The sequence below is a fragment of the Melitaea cinxia genome, chromosome Z (genome assembly GCF_905220565.1).
Source record: "Melitaea cinxia chromosome Z, ilMelCinx1.1, whole genome shotgun sequence".
In the NCBI taxonomy this organism is placed as follows: Eukaryota; Metazoa; Arthropoda; class Insecta; order Lepidoptera; family Nymphalidae; genus Melitaea; species Melitaea cinxia.
The window spans coordinates 4,369,090-4,383,756 of NC_059424.1; the positions used below are offsets into that span (position 1 = coordinate 4,369,090).

The 14,667-nt window shown below is 32.6% G+C and overlaps 1 protein-coding gene across 1 annotated transcript in view; it reads right to left on the reverse strand.

The window, feature by feature from the left end:
- The window catches only part of LOC123668508 (calcium/calmodulin-dependent 3',5'-cyclic nucleotide phosphodiesterase 1C-like), a 117,653-nt gene extending 107,030 nt beyond the window's left edge, over positions 1-10,623 (reverse strand). Inside the window, exons 1-3 of the mRNA XM_045602242.1 lie at positions 10,569-10,623; positions 10,099-10,280; positions 8,905-8,968 (exon numbers count right to left, since the gene is read on the reverse strand). Coding sequence (XP_045458198.1) covers positions 8,905-8,968; positions 10,099-10,280; positions 10,569-10,623 — 301 coding nt within the window. The remainder of the gene's footprint in view (positions 1-8,904; positions 8,969-10,098; positions 10,281-10,568) is intronic.
- Positions 10,624-14,667: the final 4,044 nt, after the last annotated feature.

A 14,667-nucleotide genomic window follows, 5' to 3' on the forward strand; every position in this document is an offset into this window, starting at 1 on the left:
TTTATATTTGCATTACAAAATAATTCATTAAGGTGATATACTCGTAATGTATTTTTAGGGGTAAAAAATTTAAGATCGTTTAAAATCTAGGTATACAAATATATAAAATTAGAGTGTCTGTTTGTAATATTTAAAAACCGCTTGTTACTAAATGCATATGGATGTATACACGGTATATTTACCAAAATAACATTTTTTACAATTTTGGTCTGTCTGCCTGTTTGTTTGTTCTGGCTAATCTCTGAAACGGTTGGACCGATTTGAATAGACTTTCACTGGCAGATAGCTGAGGTAATAAGGAGTTAACTTAGACTTAGACTACTTTTATTTTAGATTTTTTATTTTTATTTTTTACTCTGCAAACTGAACAATAACTATATTGTTAAATTCCACGCAGACAAAGTCGCGGGCACAGCTAGTATAAATGTATAAACTTCCTCGAATTCCTTTTGTAAATCCCGACTACATCGGTTTAACTACAAGGATGACGGCTGATACGTATTACAGGCACCTGTTCATTCATGTGATATAGGTTCTTGAATTCTATAATGCCGAGATTCTCAACAACTGAAATTCTTATGTATCGTCATTCAGATGAACATCATAGTGAAAATTATAAAGATTTTTTCTTTGCGAAGAAACATTCAAAAGATAATTGCAGATTGGGCCTAAAACTAAACATAATGTTTAAAGTAGTCTTGAGGATATTATCAACGAGACGGCTGATTTTGAAGACCTGTTATTTTTCATTTTCTTTTAATTTTTTTATTTTATCCTGTCGGCGAATAAGAAAGTAAATTTTCTTAAGACGATATTTAAATAAAAATACTAAATGTTTTGCCAAGCGCTAAATTCGAGAAAGGCTAGAAAATTCTAGCTTATGTTTTTTTAAGGTTATCTCATGTTTTTTAAGAATGTAAATTAAAGAAAAATGCGCAAAAAATTGGAATATTTCAGAAAATTTAACGAATTTTACAACTTGACAGGTTTGACAGTTTATAGAACAGGGCAGCGTCTGTCGATTTAGCTATTATTATTATATTATATATTTCGACGTTTCTCGATTTATTTATATACTTTTAATAATTTACCAAAGTATGATATAGAAATACAGACTGGAATTAGTGATGAGTTCTTTAATGATTTTTTTGCTTAAATCTATTACTTAACGTTTGTTTGTATTGAAACTTTATGTTTCATCTTTATTATTTATTCTGAAACAAAATCTTCTTACAACTTTACAAGAAAGATCGAAAGTTTTCTACTTTTATTAAGTGTTTATTTTCATTAAAATTTGAAGAATTAAATAAATATTTTTCAATAGGATTGCTAAATCAAGTCATCTGTTTGAGTTTCCGCGGATTTGTATTAGTCCTCAATGTTGTAGGGCGTCTCTACCAGGACAAACAATAGAATACGAACAAATTTAAATAATAACTTTTTGCTTACCAATAATATTGCCTATTACGTACGTTTGGAAACTGTTATAATGACGTTATGATATCCTGTGTATATACAACCGACAAACAAATAAAATCCACTAAAAATCACAAACTCGTCTAGTAGTTTAAAACTACTGTTACTTATAATACAAACAATATGTTGAGTGTATTCGTGATTTATTTTAGGTGTTTTTTGTAAGATACTTATATGTACAATGCAGGACGCAAGCGTGTTCATTCACTGCTAAAGGCCTCTTCAAGACCTAGGCTCTCACTTTCCAAAGTGTATTTCGTTCCGATTAGCGATCACATTGAGCTCTTGGGAACTGATATTTCGTTCAATCTCATTTTCAAAAGTGTATCAGGTCTCAAGTAAAAAGAATTCCTAAACAATTCATTGTTCTTAATCGCTAAATGTGCTGCTAAGCGGCTTAAGAACCCAACATTGGTTAGACCAATTCGATTAATTCTTATTTCAAAAAATTTTAATACTATAAAGAAGGTTATTACGCAATAAAAAATTAAGAAACTCAGTTGTGATAAATCTATAGTAATATTATAAAGCTGAAGAGTTTGTTTGTTAGTTTGAACGCGCTACTATCAGGAACTACTTCTTTGATTTGAAAAATTCTTTCAGTAATAGATAGCTCATTTATCGAGGAAGGCTATAGGCTATGTATCATCACGCTAATACCAATAGGAGCGGAGCACCAAGAGTGTTTCAAAATCAGGTTTTTTTTTCTTTTGAGAGTTTTCCAAGTTAGCCCAAAAAACCTGTTCCACGCGGACGAAGTCGCGGGCAGAAGTTAGTAAATAATATGTTTGAACTACATACACGGTCCGCTACTAAGGCAGTATTGGATTGCCTGTTTTTTTAAAGAACCAGTGTGACTGATATCGATACACTGATATTGGTACCACTAGCACATGTTTTCATTTAAATTACTGGAGATGAAGATGTCATCGCGATAGAAATAGTTTCAATTTCGAATACTTGCGTACCTAATTATATTGTTCACGGAAATTGTTTCTTTCAAATATTAACATTGCCTAAAATAAAAATTAACTTTGAAACTTATAATCAAAAAAATATTCAATATGAAATATTATAAAAAAGGGGACGTAATCTCAACATTACCAAAATTGTAATAATTAAACATACCTTTTTTTGAAGATAATGAGATTTTTCTTCTTATATTAATCGCTTGATATTATTAGAAATGTATTTACTCTTATAGCTTGAGAACGACTGCACAAAATTAAATTGTTCTTTATTATCAGAGCTAGGTTTGTATTAGAGAAAACTAAAAATAAATACAAACGAAAAAAAAAAAATAACGTCACAAAGTCCGCCAGGTCAGCGAATATAGAATTATTTTAAATATCCTTTGTAATTATTAATCGCGACTATGATGATATGACACTTCGATTCGTTTAGGTACAGTTGTACTTACTTAAACTATATACTAACCGGGCGTATGTCTCTAACATTATTTGTTTTGTATGTATGTTATGGTGTATCTATTCATTGAATTATTTTTTCTTTCTCTGAATGAATATTAATACTATACAACAATAAACCGATTGATATTTTTTATACGATTAGGTCGGAAAACTAGCGTACGATCTACGTGATGGTAAGCGGTCACAGTAGCTACAGTTACCAAGCGCAAAGCATCGCAAGCGCGTTTCCGACCCTACCCCTGGAGCTCTGGTCACCTATTCACCACAGGGACACAATACTACATGGAGGTAGTATTATTTCAAATAAGTAGCTTAGACATTATACCTATGAGACGAGCATAGAGTGATGATAAGTATCCTATATATGCTTTACCTCTTATGTTAAAACTTTAATCATAATATTTTGAGTAATACGCACTAAGTGAATCTATCGTAACTCATAACAAGTACATGAATATCTCTTTTATTATCCAATGCCTTACCAATTAGCTTCGATTATTTGTAAGTGGTCTTAATTAGGATGGCGACTGATCATATTGATTAATTTGATCAATTTATGAGGAACGTTAAGTTAGGACGTAGAATTAGAGATATGTGGCGAATTAAGTAAATTGGTTTCTGACTGATTTCGTTCGAGTTTGTTGTTATTGTCACGAGGCTATGTTTGTGTTACGTAAGTAGTCAATTAATGTTAATAAATCATAAATATATTATTTTATAGTTATGAGTTGTACATATTGAAAAAAAGGTAAAGCTCTATTACAATGCAAACTAATTAATTGTGCTATCTCATTGCTGGGCTCTTTCTCCATGAAGGAGGGTCGGAGGAGTTCGAATTACAAAAAATAACAATTATTGAAAAATACTACAAGAAGCTATTATTGAATAATATGAGTCAGTACAAAAACAAATTGAAGAACACGTCCCCGCGGCTGATAAACTTATTTTAATTTAAATTCAGATGAGTTCGAGTGTTTTAATAATAAACATGCTTGCAATTGTTAACAATCCAAAATACGATTTGCCTATCAAAACATTACTGGATGTTATTAATTCGCAGTAAGCAACAAATAGTAATAACAGTGCCGGATGGAATCAAATTATATTCAATAAACGTATATATGAAAATTAAATAAAATGAAAATTTGAATGTAAAATTATTTCATTTTATATAGTTGTGGCTAAGCTGCTGTGCTTTGTTGTTGTTGTTTTTTATTTTAATTCATCTATTTTTTTTTGGGGTTTAACTGATTAATTTTAATTTATACTGAGCAGCGGCATATAATGACTGCCTTTAAAACGAAGTACAATTATAATTTTTACCTAACTGTTAAGTATTAAGACATTATATTTTATCGTATCTTCTGTTGATTTTCCTCAATAAATAAAGTGACTCTAAATAGCTTCTTAAATCTAGAATAATCTTAATTTAATTATTTATTTAATGATTTACTGAAAACTTTAAAATTACACGTCAGAATATTAGTTAGGTTAGGGTGTGAGAAGCCAGTCTGGTCTTCTTGGAGAAGTCACATATATCAGTCAAAGTACACCGTCTAGTAAGATTTATAGAGCGGTTACCTACCGTATGCCTGGACATCCGGTGGACGTCGGTATTGTTGTAGGTTTTCTAAATAAATAAATAGTGAAAATGTATTTTTTATTTTAACGCTATCGTTCGACTTTTTTCAAAATAGAAATACACTTCGAATATAATATTCAAAACTTATAAGGACAATTATGGTATTCTAAATTAGGAACAAATTAAAGCAATCGCTTTAGGTGAACTGTATCAGGCTGACAACGACCCATTGCTCAGCAAAAGCGGGTTTTACTCTCTGTCTAGTAGTTGTATGATAACTGCAGACAAAAAGTAAAATTGTGTACACACACAAATATCTGCGCTGAGCAGAATTGGAATCCGCCGGTGTTGATTACTGTAACTACTCACAAGATCACACCAGAATGAAGTATGCAGTCGCTTGTAAACCAAACGTCTAAACTTCACAAATATCTCCAGAACTACTTTACAATATCTTCTTGTTAGATATTTTGAACGATGAAATACAGTTCACATGATGATTATTCTCTTATTTAAAAGAACAGATATATCAAAATTCCGAGTCATGGCGCTTGTGGTAGCAGCACTTCTCCGAAACGGCTCGATCGATATTTACGAAATATTTGTGTATATTTCGTATGTTTGATAATAAGTCGTAAAGTATATTTCATACCGTTAAGATATTAGGGATCCTCATCCAGAATTTTTATCCCAATAAAACTTTAAACCTATGACAGTTCGCAGAACGTCTGTCGGCTCCGCCAGCATTTGAATAATATTACTTCGGAATGACGACAGGATCTAATTTAAAAAAATAATTTCTATCAGAAGATACACTATTAAAAAGTTATATTGCCTCGTGAAGTACTCATCTTTCATTCGAATTAGTAACTACGAATAAATTTCATCATAAGTTCCTTATTTACTTTTTTTTTTAAATAAAGAGGTTCATATCGCCTCATAAATGCGTCTCTCGTAATTTTAACTTTCTTAGATACACAATTTTTTTTTAAGAACGAACATTTGATTATTCTGTAGATGTATATAAATAATTGAATAAAATTTAGGTATGACGAAGTAAATTAAGTTAAAATTTAAATATTTAGCAAAGACATTAAATTGTTAGTAAAATATCTAATTATTAAATAACTGATTGAGGTTTAAACTGCTCTTAAATAATGTTAAGTGAATATTTGCAAGGTATTTGAGTTATCAAAGCTAAATACTCAAATTTCGAAAGTGGTCACAATATATTATTATTATTACTACTAGTTTATTGTTATTATTTTTTGTGTATTAACTACTGCCTGTAATATCCCACTGCTGGGCATAGGCCTCTTTCCCAATGTAGGAGAAGGGTCAAAGCTCATTAATACACCGCGCTGCTCCAATGCGGGTTGGCGGATATATTCCCTAATATGAGTAACGATTACTATCAGGATCACTATCGGCTTAACGGGTTCTCCGAAGCACGGTGGGGAGACACAGGGACTGAACAAACACCCAGACCACTGTAAACATCTGTATGGCCAATACAAATGTTTGTTTTTTTTTTTAAATTACGCAAATAAAATACAAGTTAAATCAATAAAAAAAAAACATTACACACACTACCTTGTATTTGACACACACACGCATATATACTCTTTTGTTTATTATTATAGAAGTGTAGTCTTTGACAACAGAACCTTTATAATGTTCAAACTTATAATTTAAATTATTATTTTGGTCGAATTTGGACAACTGGGCGAGCACCAATTACATTAGCAGCATTTAATCAGGGAGCTTTTTGAAAGAAGGAAAATAAATGTACAGAGCTACTCGAAATAGGTGCTTTTTGATGTTTATTTTAAATATCATCCTTAAATACGAATATTTTTCAGATATTATGTCGAAAGGAATCATTGAGACTGAAATCCAAAGAGGTGTCCGAAACAAAACGATGCTGTGAAAAAAAAAACCCTCTAAATACACCATATATCTGTCGCTTCATCGTTTATCCTTTAACGATAACTATTAATTCAAATATTTCTGTAAAAGGTTTTATTGATAGAATTCCGACTATACGGGGTTGTACCTAAATATTAAATTCGTTATTGGTAAAACGAGATATATGGTTTGATTCTAAGAATCTCGACATTATCTGATTATTATTGAATTGATTATATCTGATTAGAATTAAAAAAAAAAATGTTTTTACTGACGTATTTATTCTTTGTAAACGGATCCACAGGCTCTTAGTTGCAAGCTTGCAAGTACCTTTTTTTGTACATCTTGCAATTTTTCTTATCCGTCTGTGTTTTGGGGACGCGGTGGCGCAACTGTCACAGCAATGGTTTGTGGCTGTTGCGTTTGCGGTTACGGGTTCCATCATGACATCATCATCATCATCATTACAGCCTATACAGTCCACTGCTGGACATAGGCCTCCACAAGTTTGCGCCAAAAAATAACGTGAACTCATGTGTTTTGCCCATAGTCACCACGCTGGGCAGGCGGGTTGGTGACCGCAGGGCTGGCTTTGTCGCACCGAAGACGCTGCTGCCCGTCTTCGGCCTGTGTATTTCAAAGCCAGCAGTTGGATGGTTATCCCGCCATCGGTCGGCTTCTTAAGTTCCAAGGTGGTTGTGGAACCTTGTTATCCCTTAGCCGCCTCTTACGACACCCACGGGAAGAGAGGGGGTGGCTAAATTCTTTAGTGCCGTAGCCACACAGCACATCATCCATCCATCATGACAACCGCACATGAAAAACATTTGTATTGGCCTTGCAGGTGTTTGCCGTGGTCTGGGTGTTTGTGCAGTCCTTGTGGGTCTCCCCATCGTGCCTCGGAGAGTAAGCCGTCGGTCCAGGTTGTTATTACGTAAACCTGATAGTGATCGTTACTCATATTAGGGAATATATTCGCCAACCCGCATTGGAGCAGCGCGGTGGATTATGCTCTGATCCTTCTCCGACATGGGGAAAGAGCTATGCCCAGCAGTGGGACATTACAGGCTGAAGCGCCTGTGTTTAAGAATGTCATTTCAGATTAGCAGTTCTAAGAATGTCTAGATAGCAACGGTGTGAATTGTTAAGGAAAGGCTAAGCTAGTTTAAATTTCTAAGTACAATAAATACAAAGTGATCTAACAGATGCACAAACACGTGCCCCATACACACCTAAATAATATACGTACATATACACAAACTGATTCAATTTTATTCTTTAAAAGTACCACTATATTTTAAAACTGTGTTGCATTGCTGTCCGGTATTGTATCTATTGTTTCCATGCAATAAATATACGTTAGATAGCGTGTTACGTAAGAACGAGTTCTAACGCTTTAAATTGCATGAAAAATGAATGTCTACTTATTTTGCAGTTAGAATATTTTATTTCTTAGTGGCGTACTCGTGCGTATAATTTAAAAACATGTAGGACAGTCAGCATACGCCTAGGCCTTGCCTTGCTTAGGTAATAAATATCCTAGTTATGAGTTCTTTCTAAAGACTATTACTATTTAACTAGTCCGTTGGTGCAGTTCGCAGTGACCTCGCTTTTTACTCCTGAGTCTGAGTGTATTATACGTATTATTTATAAGTATATTTAGTGAAAAATGTAGATAAATCAGTTGGTCGTATCTTGTACACAGTCATCTACTTTAGCAAAAGACGACGGGTGTGTATTTGTATTATTTGAATGAAATTTAGTTGTGTACGAAAAATATTCAGTTTTATTTAATGGTTTGCATTTATTATTAAGACTCCGTCGCCTTATCCTGTCTCTCTCACTTCGAAATTGGAAACTGTAGCGATACTTAAATGTTGCATTCATATTTCTAAACCAATTTCAATTACAATTAACCAAATTAATCTAATGTGTATATTCGGTGTTTTGTGTATAAAATTTTATGATAAGATGGTACAATCGCCAATGAATTCAACTTTTTTCTTTTTTTGGGTTTGTAATCATATATTATGTAATTATCTATATTGTAACGACATATATTATTATATACATTTTCAGTAGCACTCATTTTAGTATTTATTTACTAGATGCTGTCTTTAAATATTAATAGCGGTTTGTACTCGAAACATATTATTGATACAATATTATTAAAACGCTATATTTAAACTTATTTAAAACTTATACATGTTGCTTACGCTAAAATTCATTTTATGCGACACTAAATTGCATCTTCTTAATCATTTCTTTAATATATGCACCTGGTTTAACTATCAAGTCTAATATTTACACTATACTAATACGCTGTCATTTGACGAACACGAGTTTTTCAGTTCTGATTAGATCTTGATCAGATAGTCAAAAAACTGTCAAAAAAGTCCTATCTGTTTCTGTTACGTTAACATTGACAAAGAACAAACATGGACACGTGCCGATGGCAGAAATAATCTTTCAGTTAATGCTAAAAATAATAAAAAAAATGTTTATTACCGCCGGAGACGTTTTCTAACACAAAGGCATTGAACTTCCACGTCACCGATTGTTTGAGGATACACTGTAAAGAAGCAATACGTTATTAATATTTTTTTATTTTGTTAATGAATAAATAATAATCAATTAATAAGAACATGACCGAGAAATTCGCAATGCCGTATATCTTTCGCAAACATTTAACAAATGTTAACAAAATATACAGATTTTTGTTACGAGTATATAATAAATACGATTCAGCCTGTAACACCCACTGCTGGGCGTGGGCCTCTTTTTCCATGTAGGAGAATAAATATATAAAGTTACTGAAGAAAAAATGTAAGAAGAAAATAAAATGTATATAATAAAACGTGCAAAATTCGTCGCAAAAAAAAACAAATTAAAATTTTTTCCTTCTTCAACACAACGTTCACTAAGTAATAGACACAACGTCAGTAAAACTATTATTAATAGTGTTTGTAGTCATTGTATTGTTATGAAAATAAGCCATATTTAACGCTTGATATAGATAAACCATTTATATCGTTAACAAGTTTTGGCTTCAGGTGGAAAAAAAAACACATCCGTCATACGGGTTTACGTTTTCCTTTTGTATTTCACAAAACAATACGTAACAAAACAAAGTCAAAATAGTTATCTCATTATTGTATTATTAAGATTCTTAGTAAAGCTTCTGATTCCATTGTTGAAGTGGAATAATACGATATTTGTGATGCCGTGTATTTTTATATATGCGCGTTAGACGTGAGCAAATAATCGTAAACCGTTAAATTCTCTCGTAGCGTGGCGTCCTTGCGCGGACTGGTCGGAACGTGGGATCGTCAACATCACATGCACACAAATACAAACGATAGTGTGCGGATGCGTCTTGAATACGAACAAATGACATTTAAATGTGTAACGGGTGTCAAAGCGACGCTACGTCGCGAAGGACGCTGTGACCATGACGACAAAATGATGTTTTCCTTTTCGACAATACGAAAAACAATACCCAAACTTTAAGATAATATTTTATGTTCGTAATATAAACAGTAATATCACAAAATTCGCAAGCTAAACACAACAGCAGTCGATGACGCTATGCTATGTTTCGTTGCTAAACTTCAGCTTGCTTGCTATTTTAAAGGATGTTTTACGACTTACGTTAACAATTATATACGAGCGGCATTATGCGTCAGTCAGTAGTCCACTTGCCTGCACTTGTCCGAATTGCAGGTCGTCGAGCAGTGCGGCTTCAATGCGTAGCGATCTGGTGATGAGGCTCTTTTTCCGTCGTTTGTGCATCGTCAAAAACCGGCCGGTGCATGAGCTCCGTTTTGTCTTAAGTTTTATCTCATTCACTTCAACTCGAGTGACCAACACTGGAACTTCTTGATCTGCGAACAATAAAAAATTACATTAATACATAATTACATACCAACTACACTTTCACCATAGTTAGGTTAGTTTTACTTGTAAGTGAAGAGTTAAAAATGAAACGGCGTATTGAAATGTGTTTGAGGTCGTTGTCATATTTTAAACGTGGGCTGTCGTTGATTGTTCCACTTTACATTTGTACGTGTCAATTAATTCGAATCATTAACACGGGAACTGACGAGCACAATGAGTGATTCAACGATACAACAGCGTGATAACGATACATAAATTTATCAGTCAGTGCTTACAATCGATAGTACGAGATATTGCTCTAAATGACTCAATCTGAACCAACATTCGCATATGTTTAAGCACGATTCGAAACATAAAAGTATAAACGTTAATAATACTGGTTACTTTGAAATTCGTAACAGACTAATATTTGAACAGAAGAAGGCGAACAAATGGTAAAATTCACAGAAAATCGATTATAAATGCTAGCACGTCAGATTTCGTATGTAACGCGCCACTCATACACGATAACTAAATTGCGTAATCACTCCAGTATTACTTAAACTTCGGCTTAGATTACGCGTCACTATGTGAGCTTTCAAAGTGAAATGTCACAGCGCAGACGCCAATTTCGATCCTAATTACAAAAGACATTCGCTCATGAGATACGGCTCTAAGATACAAGTATTGAAATACTGACACTAGCTGACGCGTATGTTTGTTTGTTACGAGAGAATTTGAAGAATTCTCTTCGCGTTTAATATGCCGTATATGCGGAAACTTGTAGGACATAAAGCAATACTTTGATAAATAAATCGTGAACAGTAACCTCGATTATTAAGAAATTTAATTAGTGTAAACACGTAGCACATGGTAACTCGCGACGAACATCTGCTTTCGAAAAAAAAAAAAAAAAAATTCAAACTAAAAATAATTTTTGATATTTTTCTAACATTTATTTGCACTTCTTGTATGTCATACTAACTACTTGATAAGCATTTAAAATTATACTACTCTCCTTTCAATATTTTTCTCACCAGCCTGTCCCAAGTAACAGCGGAATATGTTCCATTTATTTACCTTGAATATGTACTTATCTAGGGGTGAAATGTTTCTAGGATGATACAACGATACAATGATTTGGTATGTAATTATTATGTATTGTAAATTGTAACAATTTTCGACAAGAGTTAGACATTTTGAACGGTTTTATTATAATTTATTCATCAATACAATATCAGTTTACGCGATCACTGTAATAATAATCCCGGGTTGATATAGCTACAGTACTATGAAATAACTGTTTATCACGCATTGTTTACTGATCGTTGATAAAAAAGCCAGTAAAAGCGTGTACAAAGTACATATAATTGTTACAAACGAATTTCATATATATCGAGGTACTGTCGGTTATCAGACACTGTGTAACAAGTTAAGATGACTTATTTATCTACGAAAAATATACATACAAAGTTTAATACCACTCACTGATTGATTCATCACTTAATATCTAATACTATACACTCGTTTGTCTAAACTCAATATGTCACAGTCACTCTTTCGCGATTTAGACGCGTACTGAGAAAGAAGTTTACGCAAATCATATCCAGAATTAATTTTTCATTTAACGTTACATATTATCCCCACCAGTCCACTCTGAGCTACGGTTACTATGACAACCGTTGCTATCGTAACTGATTTCATGTAATCTAATTTAATTAACGAGGAGGTGTTTTAAATAGGCAACATGATACCAAACGTACATTATATATTTAAAACAACATAATAGAACACTGCGAGCGATAACGAGGATATCGTGCGGTTAACAACACAAAGCTGAATTATTTTCTTCTTTCTTTTTATAAATTTTTCTTCATATAAAAACGTCGTAGAATAAGATTAAGTCCTAAAAAATATAGTTAAAAAATTGTACATTTTTTCGATTACAACTATATTGAAGGCTTTATGACTGGTGACAAATGTAATTTTATCAACTTATAAGAATAGAAAAGTTAATTCAGTTGTAAGCACAAGACGCTTGTGCTTAAAATATTGCTCCTATTCGGCTGATTTCTTGGATACTTTTTAGATAATTCTAAGACAGAAATTGTACGCAGTATATTTTGGACTAATATAATGCCTTTCGCTTGTTTGGTCAAGTTTTCATATTTCTATATTTTACCTTTGACTTTACTAGGAGGTTAAATATAGATTTCAACAATTTAATAAGTATTGAAACTGACTCCGGTTTAATTATGAAAGACCGAAAGACGTCATCTATTGACGTCATATTAGAAATTACTATTGAGGGTAATATTTATAAAGTGAAGATATAAATACATAATTATGTAATTACTTGTTATAGTAACTTCATTTTAATAAAATATTTTAGTATTAAACTTTTCATAGCCATGATAACAATTTAGTTTCAAAGTTATCAAAGCGTTATATATAAGACGTTGCATCGTAATAAGCACGGTTCGGTCCTGAAGTGCCCTACCTCCAGGCCCTGAGAGATTATTACTTTCCAACCATCTATTAGGGCCAAAAGACATACTTTAATATTTTCTCGAAATATTCACATACCTATCTAGATTCAACTGTAATTTTTTACATAATTATACAATAATAACATTACAGGAGTAAATTGAGACCATGGACGTAATCTATTAAAAAGTATGTAAATATGATCTGAGACATTATTCCACCACGTTATGCTTTTATGTCTTAATTCCCGTGCAAAGGGTTTTGGGTCTTTTAATATTCCCTGTGTTGTGTCTGGTATTTAAATCGCTTTATTTCCAATTGCTCACTCGACTAAACTAACAATGGAACGATAAGTGAAGTATCCTTACCAATAATGAAAGAGGCCCATAAATATTTGCCAACGGGGTCATAAAAGCGCCGCTTCGGAACACAACTTCATTTCGTTAACCGAAATATGATCAAAATTTACATTCGTTCGATAAAATTTACTGCGAAACGTTACAAAATTTAGTATTTAAGATTGGAATTTTTAAACTTCAGAACAGCATTTTAAGGCAATATAATCTCTATGGTTGGCAAATTAAATCAAAAAGACGACTCGTCTTAGACGCAAACACTCAAGTCATAGTTATAAGTATGTCGAGTGTCGAGTCTAGTCGAAATGAAAAATATTGCTAAATGATTAACTATAAAGAGGACGTAGAATAAAAGCGTAAACATAAAATAACTTACATCAAATTTAATGTTTTGTGATCCAATTTCAATGCCACATTAGTATTGTGGGTCTCCTCACCGTGTCTCGGAGAGCACGTAAAGCCGTTGGTACCAGTTGTTATCATAAATACCTTACAGCGATAATTACCTAGTAGTATCTTAGTAGGTAACATATCAGCCAATCCGCAGTAGAGCAGTGTGGTGGATTAAACTACAATTCTTTTCCTACATGGAGAAAGAGACCTATGCCCAGCAGTGGGATGTTACAGACAGAATCGTGATACTATCATTACAAAAGTTTAAATCTTAACGTATGGTTTCTTAAGCAAAACTTAGATATGAATAAACCACGTTTCCTGTTGTTTCTAACTGTCAAAGACCGCGATCAATCTTTATGGAATTACAATGCTGGTAACTAAATAACCAGAGGCCTGACGGCCGACGTGGGTCACTTTGATTGTCCGTCACTTGAACTCAGTTGTGATAATTGAATAAGTATTGACATCGATTTGCAAATTTGTGCTGTGTTCAATAATTTCGTTTACATGTGTTTCTTTTACGAGATGGATATCTTCACAACAGTAAGCAGTAAGGTTAATACGATTGTTTTGGATACATCCTTTTGTCGTACAGTTACACAACTATGCAGAATTCGTTGCGCAAAAGGCACACTATAAAGTCTTACAGGCTTATTTACAAGTCGACCCTACAACGTATAAGAAACTTTAAGGAATGATAATTATACCGATAGTTAAAGGAACGACAGTAAAGTAAGAAATTTAATTTTAAATTAAATAAGATTTAGAATATAAATTTTAAACTTATTAATTTTACCATTCGTGTTTGAAACGACGTCTTAATATCTTTGAGAGAGCATTTATTATATTATTAAAATTAATGATATAAAATGTAACGATTATTTAATTTATAAACTTTAGTTATTTTTGTTACATTCAAAACGTGTACAATGTTTATGCACACAATACAAGTGTTTCCTATTACACACCAAAAATATTACAAGTACAGAGTAACAAAATTCACAAAATAAATGTACAAGAGTCGGTCTTATTGCTAAAGAAAAAAATCTCTTCCAGACAACCTTAGGCAGAGGAAATTAAAAAAACATTAGGGGTGTTCTCAATACACAAACACAAGACTTAGTATACAATTATAATTTTTTTTTTATGTCACTAG